Raw genomic sequence first — 17199 nt, 5'->3', positions numbered from 1 at the left:
ATAAACTTCCAAATTTAATCCATTTATTGCTTCCATCTATTTAAATATCAGATAATTGTCATCATAATTTACGAATCCAAAACTATATGAGAGCTCATTATCTTAAGGCATTAGCCTTACGAGTCTTCACATTTATATATTGTTCCACATTCTCATATTTTCATCCAATTTGATAAATTTGAGATTTCTACCTTACAGTTGCTACACAAAAAACATGAATGATCTCTAAGGTTCTCGTGGCAGTGAACGCACACGCTTGTCCTGCATATTCCGTGTCTCGTGTATGATCACCTTACTAGGTTATCATTGTCCTCTCATGTACCCCAATGACCACCAACACCTCACCCACAACAAATTTGTTTTCGTTTGAGTGGCCACCACCTGAACTTCCACCATTGCGCTCCACCTCCACCGGATCTATGTGAAAAAGTAGCTATCTACTTTTTATGGCTATATCTAGTTTTATTAAAATTGTGCATCACTTAAAATAATTAAACATATATTTGGCTGTCCACATTAGACTTCATATTTGCTCTAGGGTATATGCCTCATTCACTCATGAATCAGTAAAAAAAAAAAAGGACATGTGATTTTTCAATCTAGTTAAAAGAATAACAGATGTAAAAAAGTTTCAATTGAAACTGTCAATATTTTCTAAACCAAAACAAAATGTCACTATCTTATTTGTTAAAAGGTCATAAAACAATTCTTACAAACTAATAAATCCATAATTAGTATAGATTCTAGAAAGCAATTCCTCCTGGTCAAGAAAATAATTAATTGAGACTATGCTTTCTTAAGTATTAATCTCATAAATCAAATTTCATTTTGAAGTTAATAGTAGTAGGGTTAGGGTACACACTAATCAACTTCTTTGGAGTTATTCATTATTTGAAAATAATTAGCAACAAAAATATAGAAGAAATACCTATAAATTATGATTCTATTCTATCCAATAGTGATCATATAATCTTTGAAAATAATCATGTACTCCATTTAGATTTAATTGTAAGCAAAAAATAGAGGAATGTTATTTGAACAACTCTTATTTGGGACAACTTCTTGAACAATTAAAATTTACATAGAAATGAAATTTAGATAGTGACACAAAAACCAAAACAATAGAGAGAAAATAAAAAGAGAATGTGAGTTTGAGAGAGATAGTTGCCACAAAAGTTGTTAAAAATTAGTTGTTCAAATATCATTTCTCACAAAAATACTCAGAAGATAGTTAAGTGCAATTTGTAGCCGAAAAACAAAGATAGTTAAGTGCAATTAATTTTCTTTATTTTATGAAGAAAAAAATGAAATACATATAATAACTTGCCTCTGATCATAGTGATCATCTCCTCACAAAATAAAGAATTAATTTAAGGCATTTTTTAAATAATAACGTTAAATGTGAATAAATTTGTTTATATTTTTTCTTACATTGATTACAACAAATGTAAACACTTTTATTTTACTTATAATTGAGTCCAAAGTACTACCTATTTTCCCTTCAATTAATGAGAGAAACAAGAGAATGGACGTAATCATTCAAAAAGGTGGTAACCTTTCATTTTAATAATTCTTTTTTTTGGTTACAATTTTAACTAGTTCAAACACGAAGTAACTAGTTCAAACTTGAAGAAATGATCATTTATTACTACAAATAGGTGGCTTAAGACTTTGAATAGAAGCAAAATAGACCAAATGAAGGGAACTAATCAAATACTAATTATGATCAAATTAATTAAATCAAGAATGCAAACCCTCTTATGACTATTACTCTTGAACTTCTCATCTCTCTTTAACCTAATCAAACCAAACCAAACATGACAGCAACAAGACTCAAGACAAAGACACTATTTTACAAGAACAAATCTTGTTGTGACACAACACAATTGTCACAACTTATTGAACACATCAAAAAAATTTCAATTTTTTTTCCTTCATATTGAAGTGAATTAAAGGAACAAAATTAATTAACATTTGAGAATGATTGAGAAAATGAAGTATAGGGCCTCAATGAATGTGGAGACAAAAGGGTGAGTCAAAGTCAACATTTTGGAAGATCAGAAGGTGGTGGTTGAAGCTTCTGGTTGGAGTCAGGTCCATCTAATACAAGCCATGCCATTCTCAATCCCCAACTTGTATGGATGTCTAGGTGACAGTGCATGAACCATACTCCTGTTTTCACCAAAAATTCCACATGTCATTGTGACATAAACATTAAACAACAATGACTAAGACATACTACTTCTGTTAAGGTACACAAGTATTCCAAAAGATTATTAATTAGGACCTTCAAATGTTATTTACTAACTTTTTATTTACTACTCCCTGTGATATATTATATAATGTTATATGATGTTTTAGGCATTTCACACGTAAGGTCATTCCCGACAATTTAGAGGCTCAGTTGTAATTCTAACAATTACACCCCTATCCCTACAATTATTTGAGGCCCCCATAAATTGGAGGCCTAGTTCCATAGAGCCGCTTGCTCTTGCCAAGGAACGTCCCTGTTCACAAGTATTAAGAAATGTAATTAATTTTGTGGGGGAAATATGTATTATGAGTTGTTTTATAAAATTATCCTTAATAAGTGATATGGAAAAGATAAATGAAAAAACTGAAAGAAAAGAGAGTAATAACTAACAAATAGTCAAAGATATAATAAAAAAAGTAACATTAATATTTCATTATACAATCACAAATTATTTCATTGATATGCATCATAAATACCAACCTGGATTATCCGCAAAAAATCTAATGGCAACCCAACCACCAGCAGGAACACCAACAGTGTTCCTTTCAACAGGATCAACCAAATTAAATTTTGCAGGATCTTTATTAGCATCATAATTTCCAAAACCTTGTCCAACAACAAAAAAATCATAACCATGAAGATGCAAAGGGTGACTCTCAGCACCAAGAATACTAGTATCTTGCAAAACCAACTCAACACTAGTATTAAAATTCAACACAACCAACTTTGTATCATTGTTAACCATTGTGTTATTCGGCGAAGTTCCGGTGTAATTGAAAGGGTTCAATGGTGTTTCGGGAAAATCAGTTTTATACACTCCATTTGAATTTGATTTTCCAAAATAGTATGCTTGCATAATAGAAACTGATGGAAGAACAAATGAGAAATTGTTCACTGAGGCTGCAAATTTTGTGTTGTTATTTGGACCTTGACATGTTGAGTTTTTTGGACAAGGAAATGTTCCTAATCCAACAGTGAAGAAAAACTTTTTGTCAACTTTTTTTGGTACATTGATAGGGAATTTAGAATTAGCTAAACTTCTGAATTTTTTTGTGAAATTTGATACAAAATTTGTGTCATTTAATGATGGAAGTGTTGGTTTGAGAAATCGAAGATTTTTAATCGATGAGTTGTGTTGCTTGTAATGCAAGATACCTGCAGGGGTAGAATTGTCAAATGTACCAAGACCTGTGATATAAGGTCTAGCAATCATGAGGAAATTGGTGTTAGGGAAATCTGGTTTGGTTTTGAGAAGAACATTTGTGGTTTGTCCTGGTGTTATGAGAAGTGTGTTTGTGTTGAATGGTTTGGTGTATCTAGCATCAGCTTCAACAACTATTAAGGTGTGATTTGCAATGCTAAAGAAGAGTTCTTCATTGAGTGCTGCATTGATTATCCTTAGTAGATATGTCTTGTTTGGCTTCACCTTTAGTTTGAATGTATCTACAAAAATCATGAATACAAGAAAAAGAAATTAGTGACTTATCATCTATGAAGGACGGATACGGACACGGGCACCTAACACGACACAGGCACTGACACGCCGACACCGTAAATTATTTGAGAAAATCACATAATTCAGTGTAATTATATGTGTCGGTGTCGTGTCGAGGAGTGTCCATGCTTCATAGTCTAGTAATTTTCACATCTTAGCTTCTAAATTTTTCAAATGGTAAATATGTGACCTATAACATGTTTCGAAATGAAATTATATAACAATTACTAAAAAATTGTCTCGTGATGACCTAAACTTCAAATGAAAATTTAGTTCTAGTAAACTGACATTGATGTGAGATCAACGTGCAATGTGACATGTCCAGTTAACATGTCACATCATAGCCTCTAAAGATAAAATGAGCGATTATTTTGGGCAATGTTTAAAACATGCTTGTTTTCATACCTTTAGAGGAACAATTGTAGAATGGTCCCGGAAGGCCATTGATGGTGTATGCATCTGAAACATTTGGTCCCCCTCCTGTCTGCAATGCTTGATTTATAACTGCTTCTGGGTCAACATTAAACCATTCTCCTGAAATCCCACAACAATAAAAGTTACATTACTATATAAGTATTTGTCATAAGAGTTGCATGAACATGGTTCTAAATTACGGTCCACTACCGCAATTAAGGCCACAATATAAAGGTTTTAGTGGTCTCTGCAACGGCATTGTAACCACATTTCTGGCTTCATTGAGGTTCCTAGTGTGACCGAGACTGCGGCTGCAATCGTAATTTAAAACCGAAGACTCTAGCTATTAATTATACCAAAAAGAATGGGGATTTCTTTATGAGGTTTCTGAAAAGGATAAGATTCATTGTGCTTAGGAAGGATGATGATAGGTCCATAAAGGGTTGCTCTTAGCCATGATATGTGAGCATGCCAAAATAGGGTTCCTCTTTGTCCAGTAATGGTGAAGTTGTATGTGTATGTTTGATTTGTTTGAATTGGACATTGTGTTACATATGCTGGTCCATCAGACCATCCTGTTGTTTTCTGCCTTATTCCATGCCTGCAAAAATCAAAGATCATAGCATATTAAAATTCTACAATAATCTAGAATATTAGGTTACTGCTTTAAATTACGGTCCGCAACCACAATTGCAGCTGCAATATAAAAGATTTAGAGGTCTCTGACAACAACTGTGTTTGCATCGGTCACATTTGGCTGCAATATCAAAGTTTGCAGCATAACTGAACCACAATTTATAACAAAATGAAAAAAATTATGGTTGCGGTTATGCTGCAAACCTTTATATTGTAGTAAAATATGGAAAAGTGCGACCGATGTAGTCAAAGTTTATGTTCTCGAGACTTCAAAATCTTTTATATTATGACTCTGGAACTGCAATATAAAACTAAGTACATGCATATATACATACCAATGAATGGTTACATTGTTTGAGATATGATTAACCACCTTGACCAAAACTCTATCACCTTCTCTTGCCACTAAACGAGGTCCAGGGAATTTTCCATTAACACTAAGAATGGTTCTTGTGTGGCACAATCTTGTAACATTCTTGTACTCAATCTTGTACATGAAAAAAAAATGCAAAGTATAAATATTAGATAAAAATGCAATCAGAGAATAGAAGTAAACTTAATATTGCATGCATGAGTTAAGTTATATTGTACATTAAATGTATAGTGCCTTGTTCTGCACACTACAAGCTCGGGAAACAATATTATAACACATAAACCAAACAAAAAAACTTTGAATGAATGAAATGAACGAAATTTGGTCAATTCCATTTGTTGTCTTAGTTGTGGTTAGGACAAGTGAACTCATATGTTTATATAAGAAAATTGACAGACAGATTAATTTTTGTGGTGGTCTTGTCACAAATTGTGTGGTGAACATGGTTGTAGGTCTGATTTAATTTTAGAGTGGATATGAAGTAATATTTGTGAGGTTAATTGAGTGCCTTTATTTGAGTATCACAATGACCTTTGATCATTGGATATGAGTTTCTAAGTATTTATTTCAAATACTATAGAAAATTGTTAATTCTCCCATTTAAAATTACTCATTTCCTTAACTCAGCGGGAGTTAACTCCCGTTCGATATTTTTCAGTGTAAGTTAACTCATGTTGGCACTATTAAGATTGGTTGAACCGGCTTAAAAAGTAATTGAATCGATCTTAAAAATGTCAGTGTGAGTTAACACAAAAAATGTCGAGCGAGAATTAACTCTCGTTGAGTGAAGGGAATGAGTAATTTTGAAAAGGAAAAGAGCAAATTTCAATACTATATGATCACTTTGTATTCTAAATTTTTCCTCTATTTAGCTAAATAGTCAATTTTTTTTTGATAGTGACCAGGATTTAAACTCTGAACCTTGCATATATTATGCATTATTCAAACTGACTGAGCTAAGCTCACGAGGACAGCTATAAAGTCAATTTGTTCAAGTTGAGTAAAAAAATTTGTTCCATTACTTAATTTTAGAACACAAGTATTCCATGTCACTTGGAATTTTGATCAATCTAAGTTGAGGCAAGGGGAACAATGACCAACTTATATAGGTGACAATGGTCTCTCAAGATCTACTTTTTCATGGACATGACTAATTTTCGTGAATATTGGCAAATATATTTTCTTAACTAAACTTATATACAGTGGCATAGACACAATACACTTCATTCAATTGCTAAAACAAGGATCAACACAATCAAATTGAACATATAGGTTGTAGTATTCTTATACTAATTAATATTTACTCATTCATTCAAAATTAAACGTATGATCTTCAATTTTTTATTCTTTAAATTTATACCAGTTGAACTATTCTTACACGGCTTCGGATGTCAAACAAGAATATGTTGTGATGGAAGGTCTATGAGGAAAAAATTTAATTTTCTTTTTTGAACTATGGACATTATAAAATATTTTTTAAAAATCAATTAAGTGTGATTAACAATTATCAAAAATAAATTTAGCCTTCTAAAATTTGTCCAACAAAAGCCCTCCAAAAGAGTAAATAGGCAATTACCCTCCCTGAAATTGTAAGTTTGATTTACAAGAAACGTGTTTTCTATTGGTTAAGAGAAGTTTAGTTAAAATTGCGAAATTGCCACCGCTTTTGTTTTGCCCTCACTTCAAAAATCCACCGATGGGAAATGTTATTGGTTATTTAGTTTTCCCCTCGGCTACTTGTGTCCATTGATGGGAAAAATAAATCAAACTTCAATAAAATTTCAAAAATGCCACCGTGCTATAATTCCCTTCAGCTATTTTGTCCACTGATGTGAAAGTCCTGTTGTGAAATGTCTATTTTCTAGTAGTGAAAACTTCAATTATCCCCCTGAAACTTCACAACGTTAATCAATTTACCCCTCCGTCAAATTTTTCTATTAGTGAACATGACGTTTTGCAAATATACTCCCTGAAGTTTTACACTTATGTGCAAAATGTCCCACGAACTTAAATATTTATATTATTTTTCCCTTAAAGGTAAACAATTAACAGTTAAATATTAAAGCTAACTATTAATTTTAGAGTTTGAAAAACTACATGCATATATACATCAAAATAGGCTTGTACCTATTTGATTTTCCCATAGTTTTTTTTTTTAGAAAAAAAAATTGGGGAAGGGAAAAATGTGTATTTTTTAAAGTGACAATAATGGTTATTTTTACAACGGTCTTGAGAGAATTCACACTCATCACTTTGAGTTTACCAGACTTAGGCTTAGCATGAGTAGCAATAAGGAGAAACAAAGTCACAATTAAGAAGTGTGCACCACCTTCACAAGACAAGAACAAGATTAGTACATAATTAGATGTGGACTAATTTTCAAGTACTCATTACACAAAAAAAATATATAAATTTTCAAGTTCGGAAGCATTTTGCACAAAAGTGCAAAATTTCAGAGGTGTATTTGCAAAACGTCATGTTCACTAGTAGAAAAATTTGACGGAGGGAGTAAATTGATTAACGTTGTATAATTTCAAAGAGTAATTAAAATTTTGTTAATTTCAGTAATTGACAAAACTTATAATTTTAGGAGAATAATGACCTATTTACTCCCCTCAAAAAACTCATTCACAAACATACTCTTGAATTACACAATACAAAGTTTAGAACTGTGCACTACTGTGTACGGAGATTTGTCCAATATATCAATTAAAAGTCCTTTTTTTTTTAAAAGAAAAATAAAAGCCCTTTTCAAAGGTACTAGTTCAGGTCATACGTTACTTTTTCAAAACTCCAAACACACCTTAACTTGATCTATCATCTAAGTTATATTTGGAAAATTGGTTAAGGTGTTAACCGTTAAGATTGAAAAATTGAGAGACTCAACTTCTAGGATATTTGGTAATTTGTTCGTTTTCTTAAAAAGGTGGGTCGAATAGTTTAAATTATGTCTATTTTTCTCTAAACTTTTATTTTATGAGCCACCAACAAATGCAAATTATTCCTCAAAAAAAAAAAAAAACAAATGCAAATTATCTTTTTAACCAAAGAAAAAAATACATTGTTTTTACAAAAAGAACGATATACAATGAAGATATGATAAAATTTAAGACTAAAATTTACAACATTACATTTATTTATGTAGTTGTTTTTTTAATGACAAATGTTCATATTGCTCCCCTAAAAAAATGTTGACACTGTTATGTTAATTTTTTTAGTAGTGATACATAGAATTCCTCATATGTCGTACCCCATTCTACACCATTCCATGTGCCTTTTTTAATTAATTTCAAAGGGGCAATTTTGTCCATTGGAAGAAAACGAGGGATAATTTTGTCCAACACACTCAGCAACTTCCTCACCTTTTTTTATCTCTTTCTAATCTCTCACCGGCCCCACCCACCGCTGTCGTCGCCCATCCTCAACCTCAAATCTCACCACAATCACCACTGTCTGCCTCAGATCTAACCACCACCATCGCCATCTCTTACGCTTTTTCTTGTCGTCACCACCATTGTCGCCACCGTCCCAATCCTCATATCTAACCACCATGACCACCACAACTTTTGTCATCTCTCACCCTCTCGTCTCGTTGTCTCCACCACCACTGCCACTGCCGTCCTCATCCCCTCTCATCCGCATATGTTCTCTTTGCATCACATCCTTCTTCAAAACACAACAACAACAACATTTTCAGAGATGTTGTAAATAAGAGACGACTATCGAGACATGAAAGAAAAGGGTGTGAAAATATAATTACTCTTAAATTTTTTTCATACTAGAACTTGAATTCAAGACTTTTAGTTCATCAACTCTTAATCTTTTCATTCAAACTACTCCATTGACTCTACTTTATATGTCATTCCAGCAAATGCACAAGGATTAAGAAATGTGATTAATGTCGTATAGAAAAGAGAAATTATGAGTTGATTTGAAAAAATATCATTCATTGATGATAAGGAAAACATAAATTAAAATAATTGAAAAAAGATAAAGTAATACTTCCTTCGTTTCAAAATGAGTGTCGCTTTAGCAATTGTATACAGATTAAGAAATCTAATGAAATAAATATTAGACATATCACTTTTACTAAACTGGAGAGGTTAAAGTTGAAAGAAAAAAATTAAAGTTGTATTGAAAATGTAAAGTGACATTCATTTTGAAACAAATTCTTTTGGCTAAAGTGACACTCATTTTGAAACGGAGAGAGTAGTAAATAGTAGTGACATTATAGAAAAATTATTAGTGATTCTTTTATATTGTAAAGTGACATATAATTTAAAGAGTTATATTATTTGATTGATAACTTTTGAAACAATCATAATTTTACAAAGAAAAAAATATTAACACAAAAACCAAAGAAAAATAATCACAAAGTTATTGTACAATATCATTTCTTTAATTTAAAACAAACAAATTTTGTTAAAAATGACAAAAGTGGAATGGAGGGAGTAATTAAAATGACATGAGTAAATCTTAAAATGTACCATGCATCAATCCAAACTTGACCTTATATTTGTCTTCAACAATGTAAACTAATTGATGACTTGACAGATGTGATTAATCAACAACATTGGGCCACGTAACTCTTCACTTCTTTCTTTATTCTTGTCAGATCGAATCCAATGAACCCATTAAAAATTCATCAATATCACCACTACCCAACAAAAATAACCCATACCCTCATGGACCCCACTTACAAATCCCACCGTCCATTCCCAATGGGTCCCACTTCATCCAACAGTGAATCTCAACACTTTCAAATTTCCAAATCCAAACACAAAAATTTTCCTTTTCCCGCGCAAACACCGACTCATTTCCATTGCGCCGCCCAATTTGAATTCACATGAAAAAAACGCGGCGAAACGTGTCCTACGTTGTACACTGTCATCCACTTATTAAACGCCACGTGTCACCTTGTTTTTTGATTGCTTAGCTGTCACCCATTTCACTCTTTTCCCTCCAATTTTAATATTTAAAATTAAATAAATAATCCATATTCTTATTTACATTAGTTATTTATTTTTTTCTTATTATATATACCCTTCTCATGAAAAAACACTTTCAATTCAATGTCTAAACCTTGAAAAGTTGAAAGTGTAAAGTTCACATTTTTATTGTGATTTTGGAGAGAAGGGGCAAAAGGGTTACTGAAAATATAGTTGAATTGTGAATTTGTTGAGTTTGGTGCCATGGAAGATGAGTGTAGAACACCAAGATTGTTGCAGAATCAAATTCCAGCGGTTTTCATTTGTCCACCACCGCCGCCGAGGAAGAAGCCGGTTGTCGGAATGAGACGACCTCCACCAAAGGAAGGGTACTTCCAACCACCTGATCTTGATTCCTTGTTTGTTTATGTAGCCAGAAAAGAAGCTTGTGCCTGAAAAGTTTCAACCTTTTTCTTGTTTTGTTTCATATTGGTCCTTTCTATTTAGGAGTAGTGGAGAGTGTTTGTTTAATTGCTTGTTTTATAGATTTAATTTAATTATTATATATAAGAATAATTGTGTATGGTGTTATGGGTAGAGGTTTGTAGTTTTTTTTATGATGGTTTATGTAATTTGTTACACAGAAAATGATAAGTGATTACATTTATCATATATATACATATATGATTTGTGTCAATGTGAACTCTCCTTGAATTTTTTTAATGAAATGTTTGTGTGTTTTGATTTTTTAATGTTTCTTTGTTTGTATTTTTTAACTTAGTTATATGTAATGTAAAAGCTATTAAGAAATATAGTTTTTGATTTTTAGAGGGTTATACAAGTCATTGCTTTGTGCTTGTTGAAGGCATGAAAATGCGAGCTGAAGTTAGTGGATTTTTCAGCTGGAAAATTCTCATATCTCTGCATTATTTTGATTGAAGAAACAGAGAGCTACATGAGTGAAAAAGTGTAGGTATAGTAAGTAAATGTGAGTTAGAACTCTTAAACCGGATGGATGAAAAATTAGACTTTGAGTATAAAGTGAGATGACTTATACACCAAATATATGTTCGGTTTGAATTATTTTCATCGATTCCACATGACTAAGGTCTTTTGATGTCAAAATGCGAAGTGATTGATTGTTGTTTCTGAGTTAATATAGTTATTTGCCGTGATTTTGCAAACGTGTATCCAAGCACATACGTCTTTAGGTTTGGGATAAAAATATGGTTTTTTAAACTCTCTTTGTAGGATGTTCTTAGATCAATGTGATGATACTTGAGCATCTTCTCATGACCCAATAATTGTATAAAAGTTGATGGTTCAACTAATTGAAACAAACTTCTTGCATCAAAAGTAAGTAGCTAGGAGCCATCGAATTCTCGTTGCAAAACATTATGAAAGAAATCTTCATGGCTGATTGACTTATAAAAGTGCTTTTAAAAATATAAATTCACTTTCATATATTTAGTTGCTTTTAGTATTTTTTTTTTCTTGTTTTTTGAAATTGATTTTAACTTTAAGGATTATATTTACCTCCAAACCCGATAATTTATCTTGGTGTATGTTTTGTTGCGCGCCCGCATTTCCAAACACATGTCCGCCCTTGCTTTTGTTGCGATTTCTTAAAAGCTACAAAACCAAACTTCTACCTAGACGCAGCAAGCTTGTTGTGATTTTGGCAAAACATGAGGTTCAACCAATTGTTCGTCGCAATTTCATAAAAGCTACAAAACCAAACTTCAACTTGGATGTGAAACGTTTGATGTGGTTGTGGTAACACATGAAGTTCAACCAACTGTTGGTATGCTTTACCAAGATTTAACTGGAGCAAATCCGACGCGAAGTTGGTGAAACCTTAACGTAGCTAATGAAATGGAATACCTAAAATTAGTACAGAATCAACTATAAGTTGCGAGAGCTAGCAACATTCCATGGAACCAAACACATTCTTAATTTTATTATTCAACAACCTATATTTTACGCAAACATAATTACACAAACGTTCGTTTACATTTATTAATTTTAACCAAAATCAATGTTTATATCCACAAAATCAAATAGACATTTTCATTCAAATAATATTTGAAATTATGAGAAGATAAAGAGAAAGCTTTTAATTCCAACATGTATTGCCCATGAGTTCAGCTGAGCTTACCCACTCCAGGTGTTTGTTTCCTTCTTGGCACTCATGAAGCATATGAGTTTCTAAGTTTTACATGGTATTAAAATTAGGGTCATAGACCTCGTGAAAAAAGAAGAATCCAAAGATGCATATAGCATGTTTAGTATTTTGTTATAAATTTAAATTTTATGATCATTATTGCAAAGGCAAGATATGGGTGAATCCTTCCACCGTCTAAGATTTTGTTCATAATTTTGTGAGCATTCATGCCAAACATGTAGTTTTTGTTAGACACTCTTGCTATGTTTTTGGTAAAATACAATCTTGCTATTTAATAGTAGAAGTGTATATTTCATAAAAAAAAATGGTTGAATCCCAATACTTTTTTCAATTTTCATGACTACAAAAATTGATGCTAAATCTTGAATCTATTTTCGTGGGTGTATTGGTCCTTGATGAATTGAGGATAATTTAACACTATGAAAGAAAATCTCTTTTTTTTATTTTATTTTATTTTATTTTTTTTATCTTTATTTTCACAATCAGTTGCCATTTTTATTTCAAGGACATCAAACTTTATATTCTCTATTTAAGATGCGATCACCATCTCCTATGTTTCAGAATCGAATCGTAATTGTCATTAGGGTAAATTACCTCCAATTCATTAATGGGTAATGTAGGTCTCATCGATAAGATTTTTTTTCTTTACAATCAATTGTCATTTTCATCTCAAGAACATCAAACTTCATCTATTTCATTCAACATGTGATATCTATCTCCTTCGTTCTAAAATCGAATCGTTTTTGTCATTAGGGATAAATTGCCCCAATTCATTTCGGGTTATAGCTTCCTATAAATGTTTTGTTTGAATTTTTAGTAATGTGGCGGGTCTCTTCGGTAATTACTTCTCTCTTTGAAAGTTAATATCACGAGGCTTATGTTAATGTACTGAATGTATATTAGAAAGGATGATTGCTTTTCTCGCACCCCCACCAATCTTCCTATGCCCTTAAAAAAAATGCTAAAATCATTTGGGAGATAACTCTTCAAGGACTTTTTTTTTTAGTTTCAACACCTTCGTTAGATAATTTTTGAAGGACATTTTTCGGATGACTGTTACGAATGGTAGGGTGTTGTAACCATCAATCGTTGACTATCAATATAAGGGATATTGGGAATCCGAAGTTTCTATCATTAACAAATTATGTCAACGTGCGAAGTTGTACAAAGATTCAAACACACTTTTTTTAAGCTTTCTACATGTATTTTCAGATCATACCAGACATTAAAAAAGTTTTACCATTTTTTTTTATATAACATATAAATTTGAGATACAAGTAAAAGCTTCTCAAAACAACTTAACTGAACAAATTTTTACATGTGCCATTGTCACTTCTCCAAGTTCTTGGACTAACGGGAAACATTCAGTTATATTCTTAACCCAATTACACTGTAGCATTTCAACTTCAAAACTAATGGTATCAATACTGATACAAGAACATTCGTTTTTGAGAGATCCAGGAAATGATATCATGAATGTTTTGTTTTTTTTTTCGAGAACTTCTGGCGATGGATTTTGCGTGTCACAACAAGACAATTTAGGTGGCATTTCACATGGAAAAGGTCAATCCTCTTCCACTATAGAAAAGTTAATATCATTCATTAGATCAAATGTTCCAAAGACACACTCGTTCATCACTAATTTCACTATTGCATCTCTAAAATCAATATATAAAATTTTGTTTTACCTTTTCACTTGATTTTCATTTCTGTTCAGTGAACTAGCAATTACTTTCATTGGTAAATTTTCTTTTAACTTTAATTCCATTTCTTTGGAACGATGCATCTCAATTAGCAATTATTTTCACTATACCAGTGAATATGAATATTTTAATTTTTAATTAATAATTTTAAATCTTTGGATTAACTCAATGATGATAGGAGTGCCATGAGTAATTGAATTAATCAATATATATTTTAGATTTTTAAATTTTAATGACATAGCACCTTGAATTCATCAGTTTTAGCGTACTTAGTAATATGTGGATCAAATTTCAGAAGCTTTTAAGTGTGGCAAGACACCAATCGACCAAGTTCAAAGTTACCAAGTACAGTGAAAGCTTCTTGCTATTAAAGGATTGACCTTTCGCATGTGAAATACCACCGATAATTTACTGTAAAAAAAAAAAAAAAAAAGACAATTTCTTTTTTCAAACATTTTTTAAGATTATTTCCAAAAACAATTATGGTAAGAATATTCATTCCGGAACTTACATCTTTGGAAAGACCCCGCAATTTTGTAAACTTTGTGATGTTTTTTAAAAGTTGACTCCTGACACAATTTATCATTAGAAGCTTTTATTTTTTGAATATTCATATTGAATCTCTTTCTAGTAGTTTTATATTAGTGAACTTAACTCAGTTAATAGAAACAATGTATAAATATATACGAAGTTTGGAGTTCAAACCTCGGCCACCACAATATTTTATTTTATTTTTTTATGATTTTCTTTTAAAAAAATTACTTTATTTTGATGCTTAAATCTATATAAATTAAATAAAAGAGTGCTAAGAATACTTTTATTCTAAAACCTACTCCAAAGCCCTGTTATCATATAAAATAAATGTGAGTATCTCATTTTGAAAACGAGTTTCACACAAAGTAGAGGAACCATATGAATTTCATAAAAATGGAATGTTAGAGTAAAAGTTGAAAAGAAAGTTTTTCCAACACTTCTTGTTCCATAAAGCATCCAATTCAATAGATATGATTTGTTTATCATAAGGTTGGTCCCTACTCGTTCGTGGGTAAATGATGATGTGCAACTAACCCATTTCACTTTGTGAAATGATAATGGTGTAAAAGAAGAAGGATCATGACGTCATCTCAGAATAAAACCCCATTCTCATCATAATCAAAGTGCAAAATCTTGGAATACAAAAGCAAGCTTACTCATTCGATATAGTGCAAGAATGAGGATTGAAGAAAATCTAAAATAATTAAGAGAAAGCTTGCTTACTTAAAGAAATAAGGAGTAATAAAATATGAAGAGAAACAGGTTCTTAGTCGAGATTATTAGGTTGAATATCTTTTGTAGTTATCTAGATTCCGAAACCAAGACGTCTTTATATGCTTGTAAGTTTTCAAGCGGTTTTTTATTTTTTTTTAATTTTTTTTATTTTTTATCATTCCTCTATGTAGCGGTGGATCTTGCCTAAAATATTATAGGAAGCGAAAAATACTAACATAAAAGTAATATACAATTTTATACAATTAGGGGGAGCGAAGTGAGGGAGAGTCTAATAATTTTCTACAAATGTGGGATGTATTTTAATATCTTCCTATAAATTTAATTTAATTTAATTTTGGGGGGGGGGGGGGGGGGGGGGGGTGTTCCACTCCTCCCTTGGGCTCCTTAAGAGCTCTGCCACCGCATGCACTACCAAATGAAAAATAAAAAGCTTAATTATGCAAATTGTTCTTATAAATATGGGTCACTTGAGTTTTGATCAATATAATTATTAATCATTTCGATCAATTGACAATTACTAATTTTTTTTTTTTTTGGTCAAGTAGCCTAGTGGCTAAAACTCACATTATAACGTGGAGAAGTGGGGTGTCTGGGTTCGAACCCCGACCTCTGTATATAATATGCAATGTCCCTACCAACTGAACTAGCTCATGAAGATACAATTACTAATCATTTTTTTAAGAGAAAAACAATTTGTAATCTTTTATATATTAATGATTAATTACATGTGAATAAAAGACAAACGAGAAACAAGATGCGTCGATAGACCATTTAATTTGGTTCCTTAGCTCATTTTCAAACAAATCCTACAATTACTAATCACTTTTTAATGTTGTTGATTCATAAAAAATTGGCATGGAAGGACGAAAAACGACAATTTCAAACAAATCTACTCTACTTTTCACTTTTTTTTATCTCTTCTCACACTCTCTTTTACTTACTTCACACTTCAAACCTTCTCTTCCAAATCAAACACACCCAATCAGTGCTAACACTCCCTAATCAAAGTAGTTAACAATTGCACCATCACTTTCAAATTATTGGGCTGATGGGAAACGTTCAATTGGATCTACCGCTAGACTCAATAATCAGTCGACTCAAAACCAGCATAAGTTAACTCACGTTGGTGTTCAGAACGTGATTCATCGTGACTTAACTCACGCAACGTGAGTTAAGTCATGCAACGTTTAACATCTGCATGACTTAAGTCACCAAAAGATATTTTCGAAAGTTTAGTTTGGAGTGAGTAAAATGTGATGGGAGAAGAGCAATTATCCTACCGCTGTTGCCATTGGGCTCAAAACTTCCCACGTTCTGCATTCATGTGATTTCTCACAAATCACAATATAGTGGTTGACTTTTAAAATAAAACAATATAAATATACGATAATTTTGTGGAATATGCTCTCTATTATTATGGTTTTGTTTGGTTTCAATAAGTCAAAGCCACATAAGAACAAATACTTCCCTAACTTCCAAGTAATCCAACAGCCCATTGAGATAAAGAAATCATGATTCTTGTGTACCTTCTAGAGATGAAAATGTTGCAGGAGGAGTAGATCTTTGTTGTCTCTTTCTGGGGAGGAAAATCAGCAACATTGTTCCTCCGAATAATAACTTTGTTTTATTTGTTTTTTCACAACTGTTGATTTTATTTTATCATGAAAAAGTATACCTGTTCAAATTCACCACAAATCCCTCATATTAACTTTAGAGTGATAGAATTTGGTAAATATATGGTTGATTAATTGGTAGTAAATTTAAAGACCTTAAATAAGTTGTCAGAAGTTTAATTTAACTTTCACTAAATTGCATTTTTCGTTCTCTAAGTTTCTAAATGTTGCGATTTTTATTCTTTATTAAAAAAAATATAAAAATTTCCCCTTAATTTTACAAAACGTTGCAAAACCACTAAGAAGATGCCACGTATCCTAAAACTGAG

At 31.7% G+C, this 17199-nt stretch overlaps 1 protein-coding gene across 1 annotated transcript; it reads right to left on the bottom strand.

Annotated features, from left to right (window-relative positions):
- Window positions 1-1696: 1696 nt before the first annotated feature.
- On the bottom strand, window positions 1697-5508 carry LOC25498503 (laccase-17). Its single transcript, XM_013593428.3, has 6 exons — window positions 5391-5508; window positions 5135-5286; window positions 4520-4764; window positions 4155-4283; window positions 2735-3697; window positions 1697-2172 (listed from the first exon to the last, which is right to left on the bottom strand). The coding sequence occupies exons 1-6, from the start codon at window positions 5505-5507 to the stop codon at window positions 2042-2044; spliced, it is 1737 nt and encodes a 578-aa protein (XP_013448882.1). The 5' UTR covers window position 5508; the 3' UTR covers window positions 1697-2041.
- Between the last annotated feature and the right edge of the window lie 11691 nt (window positions 5509-17199).

The sequence above is a fragment of the Medicago truncatula genome, chromosome 7, assembly GCF_003473485.1.
Source record: "Medicago truncatula cultivar Jemalong A17 chromosome 7, MtrunA17r5.0-ANR, whole genome shotgun sequence".
NCBI lineage: Eukaryota > Viridiplantae > Streptophyta > Magnoliopsida > Fabales > Fabaceae > Medicago > Medicago truncatula.
This window is presented reverse-complemented; position numbering and strand designations above follow the sequence as displayed.

Coding starts and splice junctions, on each gene's coding strand:
- LOC25498503 (XM_013593428.3), bottom strand. CDS start 5,507: ATGGAATTGACCAAATTTCGTTCATTTCATTCATTCAAAGTTTTTTTG. Junction 5,287..5,390: donor CAAGGCACTATACATTTAAT/GTACAATATAAC, acceptor TTCATGTACAAG/ATTGAGTACAAGAATGTTAC. Junction 3,698..4,154: donor CTACAATTGTTCCTCTAAAG/GTATGAAAACAA, acceptor TGATTTTTGTAG/ATACATTCAAACTAAAGGTG.